The sequence below is a fragment of the Cryptomeria japonica genome, chromosome 5, assembly GCF_030272615.1.
Source record: "Cryptomeria japonica chromosome 5, Sugi_1.0, whole genome shotgun sequence".
Taxonomy (NCBI): Eukaryota; Viridiplantae; Streptophyta; class Pinopsida; order Cupressales; family Cupressaceae; genus Cryptomeria; species Cryptomeria japonica.
Genome location: NC_081409.1, coordinates 125,274,011 through 125,295,935, shown reverse-complemented (window position 1 = coordinate 125,295,935; position 21,925 = coordinate 125,274,011). Strand labels below are relative to the sequence as shown.

The 21,925-nt window shown below is 33.4% G+C and overlaps 1 protein-coding gene across 1 annotated transcript in view; it reads left to right on the top strand.

The window, feature by feature from the left end:
* The first annotated feature begins 16,692 nt into the window (after positions 1-16,692).
* Positions 16,693-21,925, top strand: part of LOC131068392 (beta-galactosidase) — a 112,405-nt gene continuing 107,172 nt past the window's right edge. Inside the window, exons 1-4 of the mRNA XM_058003574.2 lie at positions 16,693-16,788; positions 16,884-16,996; positions 18,141-18,207; positions 18,383-18,475. Of these exons, the coding sequence (XP_057859557.2) occupies positions 16,693-16,788; positions 16,884-16,996; positions 18,141-18,207; positions 18,383-18,475 (369 nt within the window). The remainder of the gene's footprint in view (positions 16,789-16,883; positions 16,997-18,140; positions 18,208-18,382; positions 18,476-21,925) is intronic.

Genomic DNA, 21,925 nt, shown 5'->3' with positions numbered 1-21,925 from the left:
CATGAGATGATTCATTTTTGCGGCAGCTATATGCATGTGTACCTATGTGATGAGATGTTCTTATGATGTATGTTTTATGTGATGGATGTAAATATGTATATGATACAATGCAATGTTTTTGTTCTTTTATGTTTTATATGTGTATGCATGATGCAAATGTGAATGTATGTGATGCAGATGAATATGATAATGCAAATGTAAATTGTGCTAACAAGTGTTGTGTGTAGGATTTGATGTAGTTGTGATATCTATATGTATGTATGAAATGCTTATATGTGGTAATGTAGGTGCAGCTACATGAAATGCAAATGTTTTTGGTGTGTCATTATACTCAGTCATGTGATAGCAGGCTACGCGGACTCGAGAAGGACGATAGAAGTCAATCAAGAAAGAGGGATGAAAGATAGAAGATATGAACGTGAAAGAGCTTCTTGTGCGTTATCATCATTAAGCTTTATTATGGCAAGTAAGTTATGACAATCGAGGCATATGTTTAACCCAGAAAGTCATTGTACCTGTTTGCATGGAAATAAGACAGTCACAAACAAGGAATGCCCCAGTTCATACTAGACTCACAGTGTCCTCATATCCTTGGACAAGTCATAGCATTACTAAAAGACAATCCACAGATAGCAAATGCAAATAGGTGATGATACCCCATCCTCGCCTTTCTAGTCAAAGACATCCTGGAGATAGAATCTCTAGTCAGAGACATCCTGGAAAAGCTAAAAGACATGTCACCAAAAAGATGAAATCAAAAGAAAACCAAGACTCGACACCAACATCCACTGTAGTCCTCAAGTTTAGTGTCTCTTGTCACTTGTTTAAGTCTTATTTGATTGTGGTCACAATGTTTACTTTCACAAAAAGGATAGATAGCATTGAACCATATGTTGTCTAAGTCTGTTGAAAGATGTGATTTTGTTGAAGCCCATTGTTGCTGCTGTGTCGCATCTGAAACTGACTGAATCCATGAAACTGATACTTTATTGCGGAGAAGACAAAACTTTATTGTGGATTTGTGATGCAAATGTTGCTTTATTGCGGATTGTGCGCGAATAGACTGAAGAAAGCTGGAAGAAACTGTACTCCTCGAAACATGTGATGTTCTTAATTCCACACCCATCACTAGACGTAGGATTTTCCTTAGCCACAGATAAGATCTAACTTATTGTGGATGGAAAGGAGTGAAAAGGGAGGTTTATTATGAATGACTAACCAATCTTGGGTAGATCAATAACAAGCCATGATGGGAATGGGTAAGTTTATTGTGGATGAATTGGTCGTGAGTGTGTGCAAAGTGAAAGGATGAAAGTGAATCCTGAAGGAGGGAGGAGCAATGTCTCTACGCATGGCGCTGGTGACCCAGTTTTCACCATGGTACTTGTCCAAGGCGCCACTGAAGCAGTTTTCACCGTTGGACGAAATTATTTCTCTTTACTTTTTTTTTTGATTTTTCAATGTTTTTTGTGTCACAAGGCGCTTGTTTGCTAGGTTTTCACCAAGTAACGATTTTTTTTTTTTTAATAATTTTTTTTGTATTTTTGATTTTTTTTTGTATTTTTGAGATTTTTGATTTTTTTTGTATTTTTGAAATTAGGATATTCTGAAGAGCTATGTGTAGAATCTGCGAAGATGCATGCTGTTGATAGGATCCTCCAAAGGTTCACCTTCTGTAGTTGAGAGCTGATATGCCCCAGATCCATATGCTGTTGTAATAATGTAGGGACCAAACCAGTTTGGTTCGAACTTGCCCTTCTTCTCTCTGTCTTGCCGATTCTTGGGATTTTCTTTGAGAACCAAGGCACCCACCTCAAATGTGTGAGGCTTAACCTTATGATTGTAACTGCATTGTTCCTTGACTGAATGATGTGTAGCTTGAGTGTCTGTCTTCCTTGATGAAGGAATTGTGATAGAATTACTAGTGTGTGGACTACATAAGCCCATATGCATGTCACCAGAAGAAGTTTGGGCATCCCTAATAACAAAGTCCTTCAAGGAAGCTCCATTAAAGGTCCATGATGTATCACCAGAAGGGAAAGGATGTGTGGAACAAGTGGATGAGGGATGAAGGCTTATGATTGCGAAAAGAAGTGAAAGTAGGATAGCATGATGGAGACTTAGGATCAACAAGTATGCTTTTTGACTTGAAATTTTAGAACTTTTGCCCCCAGTTATTTTGGTAGTAGGGGAGATCAACTCTTGCTCTTTTTCTTTCATAGGATTTTTATCCTTGACTTTGATTTTTGCAGAGTCCAATAGCTTTTGATTTTGATTTGGAATAAAGGACTTTTCTTTATTATTGACTTTTAGATTTTTCTTTTGAAAGCTTGATTTTTGATCCCCAATGAGTAAGGGCTTTTGTAATTCTTGTTGATCCAAGTCTGGAAGTGGAGTGGAAATGGAATGAATGGATGAAATGGTAAAGCTATGTGAGGTCTCAAGAGGGCTGGCGATATGCTCAATAGATTCTTTGTTGGAACCACTCTTAGGACTATTGATATCAAGAGATGCTTGCACCACTAGAAGAGATTTGCATTCAAACTTAGTAGCCACAACACTAGGTGGTTCACACCCAATTCCTTGGCATTGCAAATTGTTTGTAGGTTGTTCCTGTTGACTGAATACCTTAGGAGATAGAGGGAGTTGATCAACATGAAAGATATACTCACCACATCCCATGTCTTTAAACTTGAAATTTTCTTTGAGCTCTGCTTGTTTGGATGTAGAAGCTATCAATGATTCTGGATCCACATATGCTGATGAAGGAATAACTTCTCTATTAACTGGGATTGTTATTTCTGATCTAGGTCGCAGATTGTTGCAATATATGAATGGGTCTGGGTCAGCTTTGACGGTCACTTCAACTCCATTGTGTGGAAACTTGATGCATCAATGATATGTTGATGGTACTGCACTCATTTCATGAATCCAAGGACGTCCCAAGAGTATGTTGTATGTGAGATCTAGATCAAGGACCTGAAAAACCACATCTTTTGTAACGGGCCCAACTCTGAGAGGTAAGGTGACTGTGCCTTTAGATGAACGCTCTTCATCGTCATATGCCTTGATGGTAATTTTGTTTATAGAATTCACAGCTTTATCAGAATATCTCAATTGTTTAATAGTGCTCAATGTACAAATGTTTAGACCTGCTCCTCCATCTATCAGGACTCGTTTGATTCTATGTTTCTGTATGAAGGCTTCAATGTGTAATGGTGCATTATGTGGCTGACTTACGGAGGCATCATTAGCTTCTGTGAATGTAAGGGCATGTGGAATGGAAAGGTATCCCACCATGGCTTGAAACTGGTCCATGTTCAGATCAGTAGGAATGACGATGTCTCTCAAGATTTTGTCAAGAATAGCTTTATGTGCGGGGGATATGCGTAATAGCTCAAGGATGGAGATGAGTGCGGGTGTCTTCCCTAACTGTTCTACAAGGTCATACTCAGGCTTGGTTGACGAGAAAGCAGTGTTTTTTAGTGGAGGCACCTGGCAACGTAATTTTACCTCAACGAGTTGTAACATGACATTCAGAGGTATGTTCAGAAGAAGATCCAACACCTCTTAGGACAATCTTGGGTCTCTGAGGAGGATTCTCAGGATTTTTGTTCTTGATGGTAATAGTAGAGATATGATTGTCCATCGAGATGTGATTGATAGTTGAATCATAGTTATAAGGTGCTCTAGTATAGTTGGCCTGATCATCTATGACTTTGGCTTTTCCCTTGTCATGCTTTGGGAATGGTTCCTTAAACATCTCATGTTCTTGATTGGATGAGTGTCCCTCAATCTCAATATCACCTCTATCAATGAGATCTTGCACAATGTTCTTCAGTCGATGGCAATTTCCTGTCTTATGACCCTTGCTTTTATGAAATTCACAATACTCATCATCATTCCACCAATTTGGTTTGACCTTTGGTTCATATGGAGGAAAATCTGGAACTGTGATCACTTTGTTTGCCACTAGCTTCTTGAAGACCGACTCAAGTGGTTCTCCCAATGGAGTGTACTTCCTTTGTGATCTAGAAGTTGTTTGAGTATTCACTTGATTGTTTGTAGAACTTGATCCCGAAAAGATGAATTTGGGTCGCACTGTATTGGCATCAACAACACCATCATTGACTATGTTCTTGTTTTTATTCCAAAATCTTGGCTTGTCTTTTCCTTTAAAGTCATCTTTGTTCTCCTTGAATATCTTAATGACTCCTTGTTCAATTAGAACCTTCTCTATTGCTAAGCCTTTTTCAATGACGTCCTTGAAGGTAGACAAACAAGCTTTCCTTAAGTCATATCCAATGTCCCTGTTAACACTTTGTGTGAACATTTCTACCATTTGTTTCTGTGGAATTTCACAAGAGCATCTGCTGGCTAGATTTCTCCATCTTTGTAAAAATGATGCAAAAGACTCTCCCTCTTTTTGCTTGGTGTTGCATAAAGTAGTGACTAAGATATCTGTCTCTATATTGTAGGAGAAATGTTGAATAAATGCCTCTGCTAAGTCACCCCATGACTTAATACCAGGTGGTAGTTGAGAGAACCATTCCATAGCTTGATCGCCTAAGCTTTGTGGGAACAATCTCATCAAATATGTTTCTTCTGCCGCTACCTCAATGCAAGCTGTGAAAAATTGTCTTATGTGTGCCTTGGGGTCTCCTTTTCCTCTATACTTGTCAAATTTAGGCGTCACAAAGTGTGTAGGAAATGGAGGCATTGGAATGCTCTTGTCAAATGGATAAGGACATATGTCTCTCATTGTGTATGTTGGTTTTGGTGTATTTATGTCCTCCATTTTCTTTTGTAAATCTCTGATTTGTTTCTCCAAATTGCTCTTAGGTGGAGATCGACTTCTTGAACCATATCCTATGTTTGAAGCACCAATTGGAGGAGGAGCATATTGCATATATGGATGATATTGATCATACACATGTTCATATGGAGGAGGTCTATATTGATGCGGCATATATGGAGCACTTGGTATAGCTTCATGTTGAGGAACCCCATATCTATTTTGTGCATGTATACCATATTCTACAGGCATGTCATATTCTATTGTGTTGCCCCCAAATGTGTTGCCCCCAAATTTGACACGGGGTTTCCTTGTGTCCAAATTTTGAGCATGCCTTTGAATGTCCAATTGTTTTGGTTGATCCATAGCTTGAGCATATCTATCTGCATAAGACTTCCATAATGGTCTTCGAAGGTAAGTATCATATGTTTGACCATGTGTATGTGGGACTTCTGGTTTTTGAAGCAAAGCTGATGGTGATTCAGGTACCATATGTGGTCCTCTATTTCCTCCACTATTAGGTCTCCTTTGATCCATGTTGGAGTGAGTTTGTTGCAAAGGTCGATTTTCCATAAGTTGAGACATGTCAAAATCATGAGGTATCTTGGCTCCACTTTGTGCCATCATGTGTAAAAAGTATTGTCTATCCCTCCTCATTATTTCTTCAACCAATCGATTGAAATGGGGATTCATAATGGATTCTTCTACATCTGCTGAATGTATTGAAAAGTTGTCCACATTGTCATTGTGTGTAGCATTGTTGTTTGTAGTGTCTACGTTTTCCACATTTGGAATGTTTCTATAAACATCCATGTCCGACAATGTAGTGTGCTTAGGATTGAAAAATAAATCGTTGTCATACTCATAAGAACTCATGTTTGCGGACTCTTGAGCTTCTTTAGTTTCTCTCCTAGATTTTTGAAGACAGGTTTCAACCATGAACTAGGTATTGAACAAGATGTGAGAGACTAGATGAAAATGGAAAAGTATGGAAGACCAAGAGTTGTATGGAATGTAAATGAGTCTGAGGTGTACTTGCAATGTCCAATGTGTAAGGCCAAGTATGTATGTAGTAGAGTAGGTGTGACTTCCAAAGAGAGGATAGTTTCTCTTGATGAGGTAAGCTGACCTTGACTCTAAGTAAGACCAAATGAGACCCAAAGGTAAGAAACCTTGATGAGGGACCACTTAGCAAAATGTTGTTGTATGTAGTGTGTTGACAAAGTATGATGAGGACAAGCAAGTGACCTTTTGACTCAAGTTTAGACAATTGTGAATGTAATGAGAGATGTAAAGCAATGATGGACTATGTGAGACCCAAGGATAGGTTGAATGCTAGATGAAAACCTGGAGAAACAACCTAGGAAGCTCAAGAATTCTGAAACTGATTGCTCTTGTTTGCTGGACTGTAAAATTTTTTCCAATTTGTGAAGTTGTTTGTTGTGACCAAATCTGAATGTTTGACTATTTTTCATGACAAGAGGACACAATGTTGATGAGAACTCAATGTTTGCAAGTGTTTAGACTCCAAAATGACTCCAAGAAAAGTGTGTTGTTTGATGTAAAATTGTTTTGCATACACTTGAAGACACAAAAGGCACAATGTTTTGCTGTTTGGTCTTGATTGTTTGAATGTTTAACATAAGTCAAGCATAATTCTTATGGCTGGCCAAGACAATAGTTGTTGATCCCACATGGGGTTTTACCCCCGAGGCTATGCTATTCAGAGCGGATACTTAGATGCTTGACCTCACTAGCTCCACCCTCGGCACTCACTTCTCGGGTCAGCCAAGCATCAGTCCCCATGAAAACTCCCCATGGCAAACTTTGTATCTCTACTAAGAACCGTATGTGTGTGGGCCGCTACCAGAGGTCCGACCTCCTGCCCCAACAACTAGAAGGATTTGGGCTTCTAAAACAAAAAGGTGCTAGTAAGGGCATCCGCTCGTGTGGCCATACATGCGGCACTTTCAGCTCTGTAAATACAGAAGGCTCCCAGCTGGTAGGGGTTACGCCCTACAAATGATCAAATAAATTTGATCAAACGGGTTTATGGGGAGACATAGTGTCGGTATGAACTAATCAGCACACGTTATTCATAGTTTTCACCATGAATACATTTGATTATAGTGGTTCGAATGAGGTGGGTTTTCCTCGCTACCACTTGGGTCGTTCTCTTCTCACTAGTAGTCCTAATGACCACATGAGAAGACAGGCCCTCTAAAGATTAAACAAAAAGAGCCTATTGCTTAAGACACAAAAGACAATGATTCAATTTTAGTGCACCAATGGAAGTGTTTGCTAGTCTATGAAAACAAGGCACACAATAAAAATCTAAAAAAACTTTCCAAGGACCTGCAACAAAGATTTTTTAGTAGTTTGGATTGTTTCAAATGATCACCCCTTCCTGCAAGCACACAAGTTAGGTAAATTTTAGATCCAAAAGACTTTGTGAAATAGGGGCCTTCAACAATGCGTTTTGTTGACCAATTCAAAGATCTGATTCATCATAAAAAAAATAACACTTGTAAAATTTCAAGAGATTTCCAGAAATGTAAGAAAATCCAAAAAAATTGCTAATTTGCTTCAAAAATTAATTTTTTATGAAAAATCATAAAAAATTCATATAAAATGCAAAATAGATCCAAAAAATCTGAAATTTTTATTGGAGAGTCTTTATGGTCTTCCAAACCTGCACAAAAAATTTTCTACAACAAATCCAAGCAGTTTGTGAGATATGAGTAAAATAATGCAAAACCCTAATTTTCAAAGATCTGATTTTTGAAGAATAATTTTGCATAAAATTTAAAATAAAAAATAACATATCCTATGTATAATTCTGAGAGATTTCCAAAAATATAAGAAAATCTGAAAAATTTGCTAATTTTCTCTCAAAATTAATTTTTTATGAAAAATCATAAAAATTTCATATAAAATGCAAAATCGATCTGAAAAATCTGAAATTTTTATTGAATCTTTTTGACACTTTTCCTGACCTCCACAAAAAATTTTATGTCAAAATTTGAAGCCGTTTGTGAGATCTAATCAAAATAAAGAAAAACCCTAATTTTTAAAGATCCAATTTTTAGGGAAATATTTTGCATCAAAATTAAATTCACAAAGAACAGATCCTGTGTATAATTATGAGAGATTTCCAAAAATTTAAGAAAATCCAAAAAATTCTCTCATTTTCTCTCAAAATTAATTTTTTATGAAAAATCATAAAAAAATCATAGAAAATGAAAATGTAGTCCAAAAATTTTGAATTTTGGATTGGGAGCTCCTGTTACTTTCTTCAACCTGCAAAAAAAATTTAGTGTAAAATTTCCTAGCCGTTTGTGAGATATGATCAAATCTCTCCAAGATCTTGATTTTGTGTCCAAAACCCTAGCTGCACAAGGTTATTCTCCAAATTGTTTTACAAAATAGCAATATAGGGTTAGAAAAATCTGCAAAAAACATAGATCTAAGAAAAATCCATGTCCCACGGGGTGTGCCAAAATGTGTATGGTGAAAATGGATAATAATAATAACAAAATTGAAAGGCTAAATGAATTCAACCACAAAACCCTAGCCTAACAACAACAAAGATCCACCATAACATATGAAGATTACCTAAGACAATGCAAATCACATGAAATCACAAAGATTATACCATCACATGTCCAATAGGGTTTTGATCTCCATTCTTCCTATCTCCATTGATCTTGCTTGATATATTTGCTCTCAGATTTTATGTGCACAAGAGCTCAACAAAGAACGGAATGTGGTTGCAAGTAGAATCGTAGTGTAGTCAAGTCTTCCAAATTGTCGATTAGGATGAGTGATTAGAATGATTCATTAGGGTTTGATAATGAAGGAAGCATCTCCTTATATAGAAGACACTATATGAAATGGAGGGATAAGATTGAGAGGTGTAAAAAGGAGGTCGGCTAGGATTAGAGGGTAGGTAGAGGAAATAATAAAATAATGAAAGGGGTAGGTAGTGTAGGAATTAAGAGATGAATGACATGTGTCATGTGTAGAAAAAGCTAATGAATTAATTAAATAAATAAATATTTATTTAATTAATAGAAGAAGTGGGATCAATTAAATAAATAAAATATTTATTTAATTTAGGAAAAGGATAATTTAAATAAATAAATGTATTTATTTAAATGAGAAATAAGGCTAGAAGAGGATAAATGAATTAATTAAATAAATAAAGATTTATTTAATTAATAGAAGAATTAGGCTTAGATAATTAAATAAATAAAATATTTATTTAATTAGACTGGACAATTTTGAGTGTCTACAAATTCATTTCATGTATATATATAGTAGATAAGTTTTGGTAGCTCCCAAGAACTACTAACTTAGATAAGGTAGATAAAGTCATTTCATCTCCTTGATTTGCTTTAAAGGCTCTTATATTTGGGTTAGCTAATTCCCTATCAACACCATTTTTAATAGGTTTACTAGTACTTAGTGGTTCATACAGTCCTCTTAGGAGTTGGAACATCTCAACCATGGTGCGCCTGATCATATTAGCTTGAAACCAATGCGCCTCATATTAGCCTCAAACCTATGCCCCCTATTGGTAGCTGGTGGGGATAGAATATCATTCGCTGTACATATCAATGACTAGATAATAATATTTTTTTTTGAAAAAAATATTGTTATCGTCGAAATTACGATGGATACCAAGCTTTCTACCGATGTTGAAATCATTGGACATACAACATTCTCGTCAGTGCAAAGGTTCTAGAGTCGTCGCACTTCCAACTCAAACTACACAAACATTCAATGAGGATGCTGTACGTGTGACGATACTTCGTAGTTGGACGGTCGTCGATACATATTAACGGATTGACGATACAATCGTCGGACAAACAACATCATCGTCAGTGCAAAGTTCCAAACTTCCGTCGACCTTCCGGCGAATTCCACACAAGCATCCGACAGGGATACTGCATGTCCGACGACTTTTTTGACCGGAAGAGCGATCATGCCCACCATCGGTAGAGTCCATGGGATTTTTGTATTTCCAACGGTTAGAGGCATCATCGGCAAGTCTGACGACGAGTTTTCGATGACTACTTTTGTTGGCAATCCGACGAAAATTAGTCGCAATTTCGACAATCGGCCATCGAAAATTAGCCCCGAATGTACTAGTGCTCCTCTCTCTCCCTCTCCCTCTCTTTGGTCTCTCCCTCTCTTTCCATCAACCCCCCCCTCTCTCTCTCTATCAAGTATCTCCCTCTCTTTCCCTCCCTCCCTCCCTCCCTACATTTCTTGCACTTGGACTCTCTCTCTATGTGTCTCTCTTTGTCCCTCTCTTTCCCTCGCTCCCTCTCTCTCTTGCACTTGGAATCTCTCTCTATTCTCTCCCCCACTTTCCATAAACCCCTTCCTCCTTCCCTCCCCTCCCCTCTCTCTCTCTCAGGTCTCCCCCTCTCTTTCTCTCCCTCCCTCTCTCTCTCTCTCCATCCCTCTCTTTCAATTGGGATCTCTCTCTATCTAGAGGTTAGAGATCTAAAGCCTAGGGAGAGAGGGTGAGAGATAGAGGGGGAGAGGGGTGGGTAATGAGATAGGGAGGGAGAGGTAGATAGGTATATATGAAGGGAGGGAGAGACATAGGGATGGTGAGAGAGATAGAGGGAGAGGGAGGTGGGGATAGGGATGGGGATACAGAGAGAAGGCACGATAGAGAAGGAGAGAGGAAATGTAGAGAGGTGAGGGAGAGGGAGAATTTGACAAAGAGAGAAAGAGGGGTAAGAAGATAGGGAGAGAGATGAAGAGGGAGGTAAAGAATAAGAGAGGGGAGAGATATAGAGATGAGAGACCTAGAGCTTGGGGAGAGAGGGTTGATAGATCTAGGGGAAAGATAGAGGTGATAGAGATTGGTAATGAGACAAGGAAGGAGAGGTAGAGAGGTAAAGCTAGAGGAAATGAGAGACCTAGGGATGGTGAGAGACAGAGGCTGGGAGGGAGAGGTAGTGATCGAGAGAATGGAGAGAGAGGGGAGAGAAACAATAAGAGAGGGATAGAGAAGAAGAGAGAGGGAGGGAGGAAGGAATGGAGATGGGGAGGAGGGAAGGTGAGGTACAAAGGGAGAGAAGGTGAGAGAGACCTAGATAAATAAATGTAGTGAGGGAGTGAGGGAGAGGTGTGCAGAGAGAAAGGAAACATATAGGAGAGAGTGAAGTGTAGGAAAGAGAGATAAACATGCAGTGTTAGATCTTGGGGGAGAGAGAGGAGAGTGAGATAGAGAGAGGTAGAAATGAGACAAAGGAAGAGTGTAGAGACCTATATGTTTAGAGTTTGGGGGAGATAAAGACAATGACATGGAGAGTAAGAGAATGGTAATAAAAGCATGCTAATTACTGAAATTTGACTTAAGTTTAAATTTTTTAATGACCTTCTAAAACCTAATATTTATATTATAACTCCTAGAGATCTAAAACCACTCTCAAACATCATGCCAATAAATACATGAAATATAACTTAAAGTATAAGAAATGAAAAAGACATATTGAAATGTATACTTTATATTCTTGTTGGGAGAGAGAGAGAGAGTGAAAGAGAAAGACAATTTAGCAATGCTAAACACTTGGCTAGTGCCAAATTTGGCACTCACCAAATAATGCATTCCTAAAATAGGTTTGGTATAACCAAACCTTAGGCTTGGCACACCAAACATATTGGCGCATGAAAAATATGGTGAGCACCTTATTTGGCATGGGCCAAAAGGCTTTGTTTTGGCAAAAAAGAGTTGGGAACTTTTTAGTCCCCCATCTCGATGCACTTACCCATTTATTATATTTTTAGGTAAATTATTATTATCATTATTTTTTTAGGGAACTTTTTGGTCCCCCATCATTAAGAGAAGAGTTGTTTGGTTATTTAAATATCATTATTTTTTAATATTCAAATATTCAAAGTAATTTTTATTATCTATATTTGATTGTAAACAATGCTTTGAAACGTGTTAGGAATGGAATTTGAGTCAAGTGTCTAACTCCCACAAATTTATCACTAGACCAAGTCTAAAAGGTTTAATGCCAACTAGTGCCAATTCAACCCATATTCTTTATATTGTGGACCCTACTCTTATGCTCCTTGGTCTAATGCTAATTAGTGCCAATTCAATCCACATTCCTTATTTTTGGGACCCTATTTTAGGACTCCTTTTATAAATATTTCCAACTAAGTGTCTAGATTTTAGGAGCAAATTATGTGGTTTAATAGAAGTAATGATTATAAGTTTTATAGGAAAATGTTCTTTTTAAATATTCTATCTTTTGTAAAGTTGAAGTGATCTGTGTGAGTGTGTTAACCAAAATTATTAATGAATTAATATATAGTAAACTAAAAAAAAAAATATTTTACTTATTTATTTGATAATTAAAAAAAGTTTTGGTTGAACAAAGTGGGAAACAATGGTCTTTTCAAATATACTCAAAACAAGTGCCACATAGTGGCTAGTACTTGCCTTGTTTTTCGTATAGTTTTAATAATAATTATGATTTAATTTATTAACTAGAAAAAATTAAAAAAATATAATAATAATAATTTTATACTAATTTTAAAATATAATAATAATAATAATTAAAATATGTGATATATTAAAAATAATTTAATATTAATAGAAATATAATATAAGATGGTATAATAATATTGTAATTTTTATTATTATAGTATTTTTTTATTATTATATTATCTTACATAATGTATTTTTGTTATTATTTTGAAATAATTTATAATTTAATTTTTTTTTAAAGTATTATAATTCTTTTTAATATTATTATAAGGAATGCTTCAATTTTAATTTTTGGGATAGAGGAAAGCATAATATATAAATTAAAATAAAAGATTATATATGATAAAATGTTTTAGATCCATGTGATAAAATTAAAAAATATTTTATTCCTATATAAACAACATAATTTGATACTTTAGAGTATAAGATTAATTTAATTACTCAAACCAAATAAAATAGAAATCTATTATGCTGCATCCGAGAATCACGTGTATAACAGGGAAAAAAGTATTAGCCAATCGTTTACAAGATAATTTTTTTTTTTTAATTATAAAGTTAACAAATATGCGTGTATACTTTATAATAAATTTAAAAATTTAAAAGAAAGAAAAATATTTGTTTATGATTGGTCAAAATAATTTTTTTTAATAACTATTTAAGCATAACAAAAAAATTTCATTACAAGAATATTGCCTAACGACAAGTACTAATAATATAATTGAAAACATACATTCATTTTACAACATAATAATTCATAATGTAAAAATAAATAAAAACAAAAAAAAACCATATCAAAACTTAATGAAAAAAATTAGAAAAAATAAATAAATAGTATATACAAATCTATGATAAAAGATAATTTTTAAGCTACCTAGGTTCTCAAACATAGAAAAAGATAAATAAAATGAAAGAAATTAGCAAAAAGACATAAATTCTAATTGTATATACAAAACTCCATTGAATAAAATTGAGGTAAAACTAATTGTTAAGCCATGTCAATTCTCAAACATAGCAAAAAGGCAAAACACTATTAAAAAAATAAATAAAACTTACATGCAAATTTCAATGGTTAAACAACCAATGCACACACTATAGTGTGAGTGTGGGTTGAATTGAGACTAGTTGGCATTAGAACAAGGAGCATAAGACTAGGGTTCAAATTTTATTCTTAAATTGTCTTGAAGTTCTATTTAAAATCAAATATAGGTATTGACATAAATACATCATAAAATTTTTATACTTGAAAATAATATATAAAAAATTAAATTTTGATTGGAAAAGATAGCACATAACCATTTAAATTCCAAGAAATGATGTAAAATAATATGTAAATTTTAAGTATTGTGTTCAATGAATTTATTATTTAGAAAAAAATTATTTGGTGAAGAGGACCAATGTTGTTAAACATTATCAAATCCAATAATCAAAATTAAACTTTGGTTAGTAAAAATACCTGATAACTATTTACTATATTCTAAAATGGATGAACGATAAAAATTATACGATTAAATATTTGTCAAAATTAAGAATATGATATTTAAATAGAGTGAAATAACAACTCTTCTCAAATATGTTTGAAAAATAAATATAAATTTAAAGTAGAACTTTACCTTAAAACATAAAGAACAATAATCTAGAGAAAATTAGAGAAATATATATTGGAGGATAGAAGGAACAAAACTGAAGGTCTACACAAAGGGAATAAAAAAGAACTAAACAAAGAAGAGGTAATTAATACCAAGAAAAAGGAAAGGAGGAAAGTAAAAGACTAAAAATAAATTCAAGAACAAAAAAAAGAAAATAAAAAGAAAGAATGAAAAAGAGATTCAAATATACCCAACTAAGATATATTAGAGAAATATATATTGGAGGATAGAATGAAAATAAAACTTATAAGAAAAAAAATAACCAGAAGAACAAGCTAAAGCATAAGAAAAAAATAAATCCAAGTCTAAACAATAAAGAAGAAAATAAGAAAAAACAACAAAGAAGAATAACAATAAATAAACCAACAACCAACAAATAAATAGAAACAAGAAGCAAAGATTAAATACAAAATTCAAACATTACCACAAAGATATAAACACACACAAATATACAAAAAAATAATAACATAAATATATGCAAAGCACAAATAACATAAATGCACAAAAGGAAAAAAACAAAATAACCATAAAGACAAACATTCAAACATAGCATCTTTATGAGTACCCATTAATAAAATTAAAATCAGGTAAATTTGTAGACAACAAGAATGTATAAGAGAATAATTTTTATTTAGTATTGTTAAATTCAATAGTCAAAAGTAAAATTTGACCTGTAAAAATAGGACAACTATTTGCTATGTTCTAAAAAGATGAAGAGTAAAAATTAGTATTGAATATTTGATATTTAAACAAAGTAAAAGATAACAATTATACTCAAATATATTCTAAAAAATATATAAATTTAAAGCAAAAATTTATCTAAGAGCATAATAAATGGTAATATAGAGAAAAAAAAAAAGAAAAAGAGTTATTTAAAATTTAATAGATTTGACAATTAAAAAAGTCATATTTAAATAGAAGAGATAATTCTTTTCAAATATACTCAAAAATATAATTGAAAACAAAAATTCATTTTGGTGAGAGATGGGTTGTTGTGAACCACTACTCATCAAATATGAGTCAACGAGTTTAACTCAAAAAGTACATAATCAAATGGTGATAGCAATATCATAATTTGACTTCTTGTGGAAAATACTTCCTACTTATCAACAAAAATTCATTCAAAAGCATAATAAATCAAAATCATAATGTAAAAAAATTAAAAAAAAAAGCAAATAGTACATACAAATCTGTCTCGACGAAAAACGAATTAAAACTGATTGTTAAGTCATCTAGATTATGTTATTGTAACTATCAAAAACTATTCAAGAGAATATATTTTTTTTTTACTAAACAAGTCTGTATACATAGATGTCAGCACCTATGTCTTAGGTCACTTACATTGGCCCTATCCCTAATTATTGGCCCTATCCCTAATTAAAAACAAAACAAAAAATTTAGGCAAAACTCAAGTTTTAAATAGACAAATATTACATACAAATCTGTCTTGGAAAAAAAACAAGGTAAAGCTGATTTTTAAGCCACCTCGATTCTCAAACATAAAATAAAGATACAATAAAATCAGATAAATTAGCAAAAAGACATGTAAAGTCCAGTTTTAAATTAAATAGTGTGTACAAAACTCCATTAAAAAATCAGATAAAACTGTTTGTTAAGCCAACTCAGTTCACAAACATAAAGAAAAAACAAAGCAAAATCAGAAAAATAAGAAAAAGAAGATACAAATTTTAATTGTAAAACAAATAGTACATACAAACTTCCTTAAAAAAACCAGATAAAACTGATTTTTAAACCACCTCGATTCTCAAACATTCAAGCATTGCATCCTTATCAGCACCCAATAAGAATTTGCAAGCAATACAATTATATTGTAACTATCAAAAACTATATTGTAACTGCCAAAAACTATATTGTAACTGTCAATAAGAATTTGCAAGATATTAGGTGAATTTGCAAGCAATAAGAATGCATAACAATATAATCATACAATTATATTGTAACTCTAAAAAACTATTCAACGAGGATAAATCTATATATATTTTTTTTCATACATAAATGTCAGCATCTCTATCTTTATAATTGAAATTAAACAACTTGAATTAAAATGTAATCATGATATTGTATTCCATGTCAGTTTCATTGTAACATTGTAATCCCCATATCTTGATCCCCATATCTTGTATGTGACTGATATTTCTGTGTAAATTGTTCTTCCTTGTTTTGGAGCTGACATCACAATTCAGACCAATATTCCTGCTGGATATTTACAATGTATATACCATTAGTAGCAGCTGTGGGGATCTTCTGTTTGTGGTTTTCTTTAACTGATGTGTATGGATCTGAAGTAACATATGATGGTATTTCTCTGATGATTGATGGCCAAAGAAAATTGCTGTTCTCAGGATCCATCCATTATGTACGAAGCACTCCTGAGGTGGGTTTCTTCATCTTTGCAATATTCTTCATAATTTCAGTCATTGTAGAATTTTTTATTGTTGAATTTGATTCCCACAAAAACATTCTGTCATAATACAGCACTGCTAACAAAGGATCAAAACTGTAAACTTTATGAATTGTAATGAAGATGTGGTATTGTTCCTTGTGGATATGTGTACATATGATTCTTTATTTGTTATTCAATTTTGTTGGGTTTGGATCATACATCATGCTCTGGTGCTATAGACAGATTTCTTTCATTTCAATACATGTCATTGTTGAGGATATATACAATGTATTTATGTTCTTTTTTTTAAATGTCTATTTCACAGATGTGGCCTGGACTTATAGACAAAGCAAAAGAGGGTGGCCTGGATTGTATTCAGACGTACGTGTTCTGGAACATGCACGAGCCAAAACAAGGCCAGGTATAATGTTGGAAAAAATTGTTTTGGGATGGATATAACATTGTATATATGCTCACACCAAGTATTAAACTGAGTGATGTACTTTGTAATTGCAGTATAATTTTGAAGGGAGATTCGATCTAGTTAAATTTGTGAAGATAGTACAATCCAAAGGACTGTATGTGAATCTGAGGATTGGGCCATACATTAATGCAGAATGGAATTACGGGTAACCATGATATTCTCAGTTCTCAATACTAAATACTTCATTACCGTTATCAACTTAGTGTGATACTGGGTGCAGTAGAGATTAGTATAATAATGCTAAACAGTTTAATGTGCTTTAGACCAAAATAGCTATAAAACCTAATAGATTGTATTATTTAAAAAACTATAAAATCTATTATAGTTGAATTTTTTCAACAATTTTATTTAAAGAAAGGTTTTTCTAAATGTGTGTTTCATTGGCACATTGGGGTGAAGTGTGTGAAGTTGCCTAGGATCGAGTCTAGCATTGTTTAGGTTTGTTCTTTTGACATTGTAGCTTGACTGCTATTGTATTGTCACTTCCTGTTTGGATATTCCATCTCTTGTGGAATTCATTTTGTTGTCCAGGATCAGTGGCATTGTTTAGGCATGCTCTTTTGACATTGTATTTTTCTTAGTAGCCTGTTATTGTATTGTCACTGATGTTCCATCTTTTGTGAAATTCATTTTGCAGAAGCTTCTGGCATCTTTTAGACTTGCTCTTTTGACATTGTATTTTCCTCTACAACTTGACTGCTATTGTATTGTCTCTCCTATTTGGATGCTCCATCTCTTGTGGAATTCATTTTGTTGTCTAGGATAAGTCTGGCATATAGGCTTGCTCTTTTGGCTGCTATTGTATTGTCTCTCCTATTTGGAAGTTCCATCTCTTATAGAATTCATTTGTTGTCTAGGGTTGGCATCATTTAGACTTGCTCTTTTGATATTGTACTTTCCTCCACAGCTTGACTGCTATTGTATTTTCTCTCCCATCATTTAGACTTGCTCTTTTGATATTGTACTTTCCTCCACAGCTTGACTGCTACTGTATTTTCTCTCCCATTTGGATGTTTTTCATTTTGTTGATTAAGATCGAATCTGACATTGTTTAGGCTTGCTCTTTTGACATTGTACTTTCCCTCCACAACTTGAGTGCTATTGTATTGTTCTTGTCCTGTTGGTATATTCCATCTCTGGTAGAATTCATTTTGTGTACTTTAACTGTTCTAATTTTACCGTTTTATTGAATATCAAGACTAATCAAAAACACTTAATAACTTATTAATATTATTATTGTAGGGGAGCATAGAATTTGAAATCTGTACTGAATTTTAATCTTGTTTCAGGGGAATCCCATACTGGGTGCATGATATTCCGGGCATAACTTTTCGCACAGATAATGAACCTTTCAAGGTAACTTTTTCATTAGACAATTTCGTTGAATTATGAATATTTTTGTATCCACCATCTGAATAAAATATGTGGTATGACTGCCATATTAAACATCGTTTAAAAATATACATTTCTTAAATTTAGAACTAATGAATTGCTCAGCACATGAATTAATAAGGTGTTTCTTTTATTGCAGAAGGAAATGCAGAGATTCACAGAAAAAATAGTGAGTATGATGAAAGGGGAGAATATGTATGCTTCGCAGGGAGGTCCCATCATCCTTCAACAGGTTCTTTATCTTCCTTTTTTTTCCATTTTTTCTTCAACATTGGTTCTTTCGATCGGAGATTTCCATGAAACTTGGTTGTTTGACATGGACTTTGAAGAAAAACTAAACAATATTTAACTATAATATTTGATGAAATTGGAAGCAACAAGTGCCTTTTAGGATATATAGGATTGTCCAAGAGATTTAAAAACATAGCTAATGTGTGATAAAGTAATTTCTAAGTAAACTTAAATAAGTGTGAAAGTGTTTAGACAAGAGTTATTTAGGAAATATACCCCATTTACGATAACATTTTCTTAAATGTAATTTGGGGAAAGAAAAGAACAAAAAATTCAAAGATAGGTATTGATAATAAGATCTAATGGGGTACACATGTACAAAAGATTTCTTCAAACAGAAAAAATAAATTCAAATGAGAAAAATCTTCTCCATAAGAGGATGAAGTAAGAAAACCTAAGTAACCTCTCAAGAAATGTTTTGCACCCACAAAAACACTCAAAGATAGACACACTTGCTCTCAATGAATGTTTTTGTGAATATGTAGATAACCTTCTTTATTGTAGAATGATGGAATAAATCAATGACCTCCTAAATCAACTTTATAATAAAATGCATGTGGACCTTGATGTGTTTGGTCCACTAATGATGGACCAATTTCTTCAATATCTAGATTGTGTTCTAGTTATCCAAATAGATGTTTGCTAGATGTTGAAAAGTGATACCAAGATTAATGAAGATATTCTAAAGCCAAATAGCCTTAACGATAACATGAATAGGTCTTTGATAGTTTAGTTTCAATCAAATAGAGAGAAATGACATGCAATTTCTTGCTCTACCAATAAATGGGACTAGAACCAAGGTGAACACTATTATAGGATGTGGACTTGCAATCATCAAGACCAACATCCAATCAAATTTTATGTATCCAATGAAATTTGAATTGTATCTATTACATAGTGAAGATCATGTATTTGTGACTTCTGTGTATGTAATGATGAACATATTTGGTTACTTTTCAATAAAGCTTGTGAGGCTCCTACATGAAGCATAAAACCATGCCAACAAACAATAAAATATCATGGTGAGTATAAGTCAAGTAGATTAGGCTACTAGAATAATTTTAAAATACAAGGTAACATCTACCAAGGGAGTTGAACACTTGGCTTCAAGATTGACTCCTAATAGAAAGGGAATTGGTACACGCTTACAATCAACTATATAAAATTGAGTAAGGAGATCAGTGGCATACTTAGGCTATGTAAGAATGATCCAAGAATAGGACTGAATACTGTTGATCTTAAGAAAGTAGTATAGCATGTACCCAGGTTAGTTATAAAAAATTTGTCATGCAAAGGATTCTTCACTTATTAGTAATGGATTAGGTACTCCCTCTAACAATATCATCAAAATAGAGAATAAAAAAGAGAGGAGCACCATCATCCTCCTATCTTAGAATCTATACATTTAGATCAAAATGACATCAATAAGATCCAAGGGGGTACACATGTACAAAAGATTTCTTCAAACAGAAAAAATAAATTCAAATGAGAAAGTGTGAAAAGTGTTTAGACAAGAGTTATTTAGGAAATATACTCCATTCACAATAACAATTTCTTAAATGTAATTTGGGGAAAGAAAAGAACAAAACATTCAAAGATAGATATTGATAATAAGATCCAATGGGGTACACATGTACAAAAGATTTCTTCAAACAGAAAAAATAAATTCAAATGAGAAAAATCTTCTCCATGAGAGGATGAAGTAAGAAAACCTAAGTAACCTCTCAAGAAATGTTTTGCACCCACAAAAACGCTCAAAGATAGACACACTTGCTCTCAATGAATGTTTTTGTGAATATGTATATAACCTTCTTTATTGTAGAATGATGGAACAAATCAATGACCTCCTAAATCAACTTTATAATAAAATGTAAGTGGATCTTGATGTGTTTGGTTCACTAATGATGGGCCAATTTCTTCAATATCTAGATTGTGTTCTAGTTATCCAAATAGATGATTGCTGGATGTTGAAAAGTGATACCAAGATTAATGAAGGTATTCTAAAGCCAAATAGCCTCAACAATAACATGAATAGGTCTTTGATAGTTTAGTCTCAATCAAATAGAGAGAAATGACATGCAATTTCTTGCTCTACCAATAAATGAGACTAGAACCAAGGTGAACACTATTATGGGATGTGGACTTGCAATCATCAAGACCAACATCCAATCAAATTTTATGTATCCAATGAAATTTGAATTGTATCTATTACATAGTGAAGATCTTGTATTTGTGACTTCTGTGTATGTAATGATGAACATATTTGGTTGCTTTTTAATAAAGCTTGTGAGGCTCCTACATAAAGCATAAAACCATGCCAACAAACAATAAAATATCAAGGTGAGTATAAGTCAAGTAGATTAGGCTACTAGAATAATTTTGAAATACAAGGTAACATCTACCAAGGGAGTTGAACACTTGGCTTCAAGATTGACTCCTAATAGAAAGGGAATTGGTACACGCTTACAATCAACTATATAAAATTGAGTAAGGAGCTTAGTGGTATACTTAGGCTGTGTAAGAATGATCCAAGAATAGGACTCAATTATGTTGATCTTAAGAAAGTAGTATAGCATGTACCCAAGTTAGTTATAAAAAATTTGTCATGCAAAGGAATCTTCACTTGTCAATAATGGATTACGTACTCCCTCTAACAATATCATCAAAATAGAGAATAAAAAAGAGAGGAGCACCATCATCCTCCTATCTTAGAATTTATACATTTAGATCAAAATGACATCAATATAATCTAGCATAGAGAAGAAAGGACTCCATTGTGGCATATTGGGCTTGTGGGGCCTACTTGAGGCCATAGAGAGACCTATGGTGAAGTAGTTTTGTTCCAAGGATTTGGGATGTGGTTGCTCAACTAGATTTCTTCAAAATATAGACAACATATACCTATTATAAATGAGTTCTTCATTTTAGGGAACTTGCACCTTCATTTATAATTTTTTTGGGAGGGAAAGTGTATGTTGAGGATTTTTCTAGAGGATCAATGGTGGAGAATGGATGAGAGAAATTTCCTTGGATCAAGGGGAAGATGAAGGGTTGTTTAAGATAATGAGATGGGGACTAAATTAGTTCAAGAAAATTAGAAAAAATGTGATAAATAATTGGTTGTAACAAAAAATGAGAGGAAAAAGGCAGATAGTTTCTCATTTATTTTCAAAAATGGTAGAGGGAATACATGTTGATTAAATAGCAATGTATTAGTTAATTTAATTTTTCAAATGACTTGACAATGGATGTAATTAAATAATAATAATAATATTAAGTAGAAACTAAAATAATTAAGTACTAAGATTATTTAATTAGGCATGAGGTGGAAATTGAGGTAATTAAATAATAATATGTGATATTAGATTACGACTCTAGAATTAAATAATAT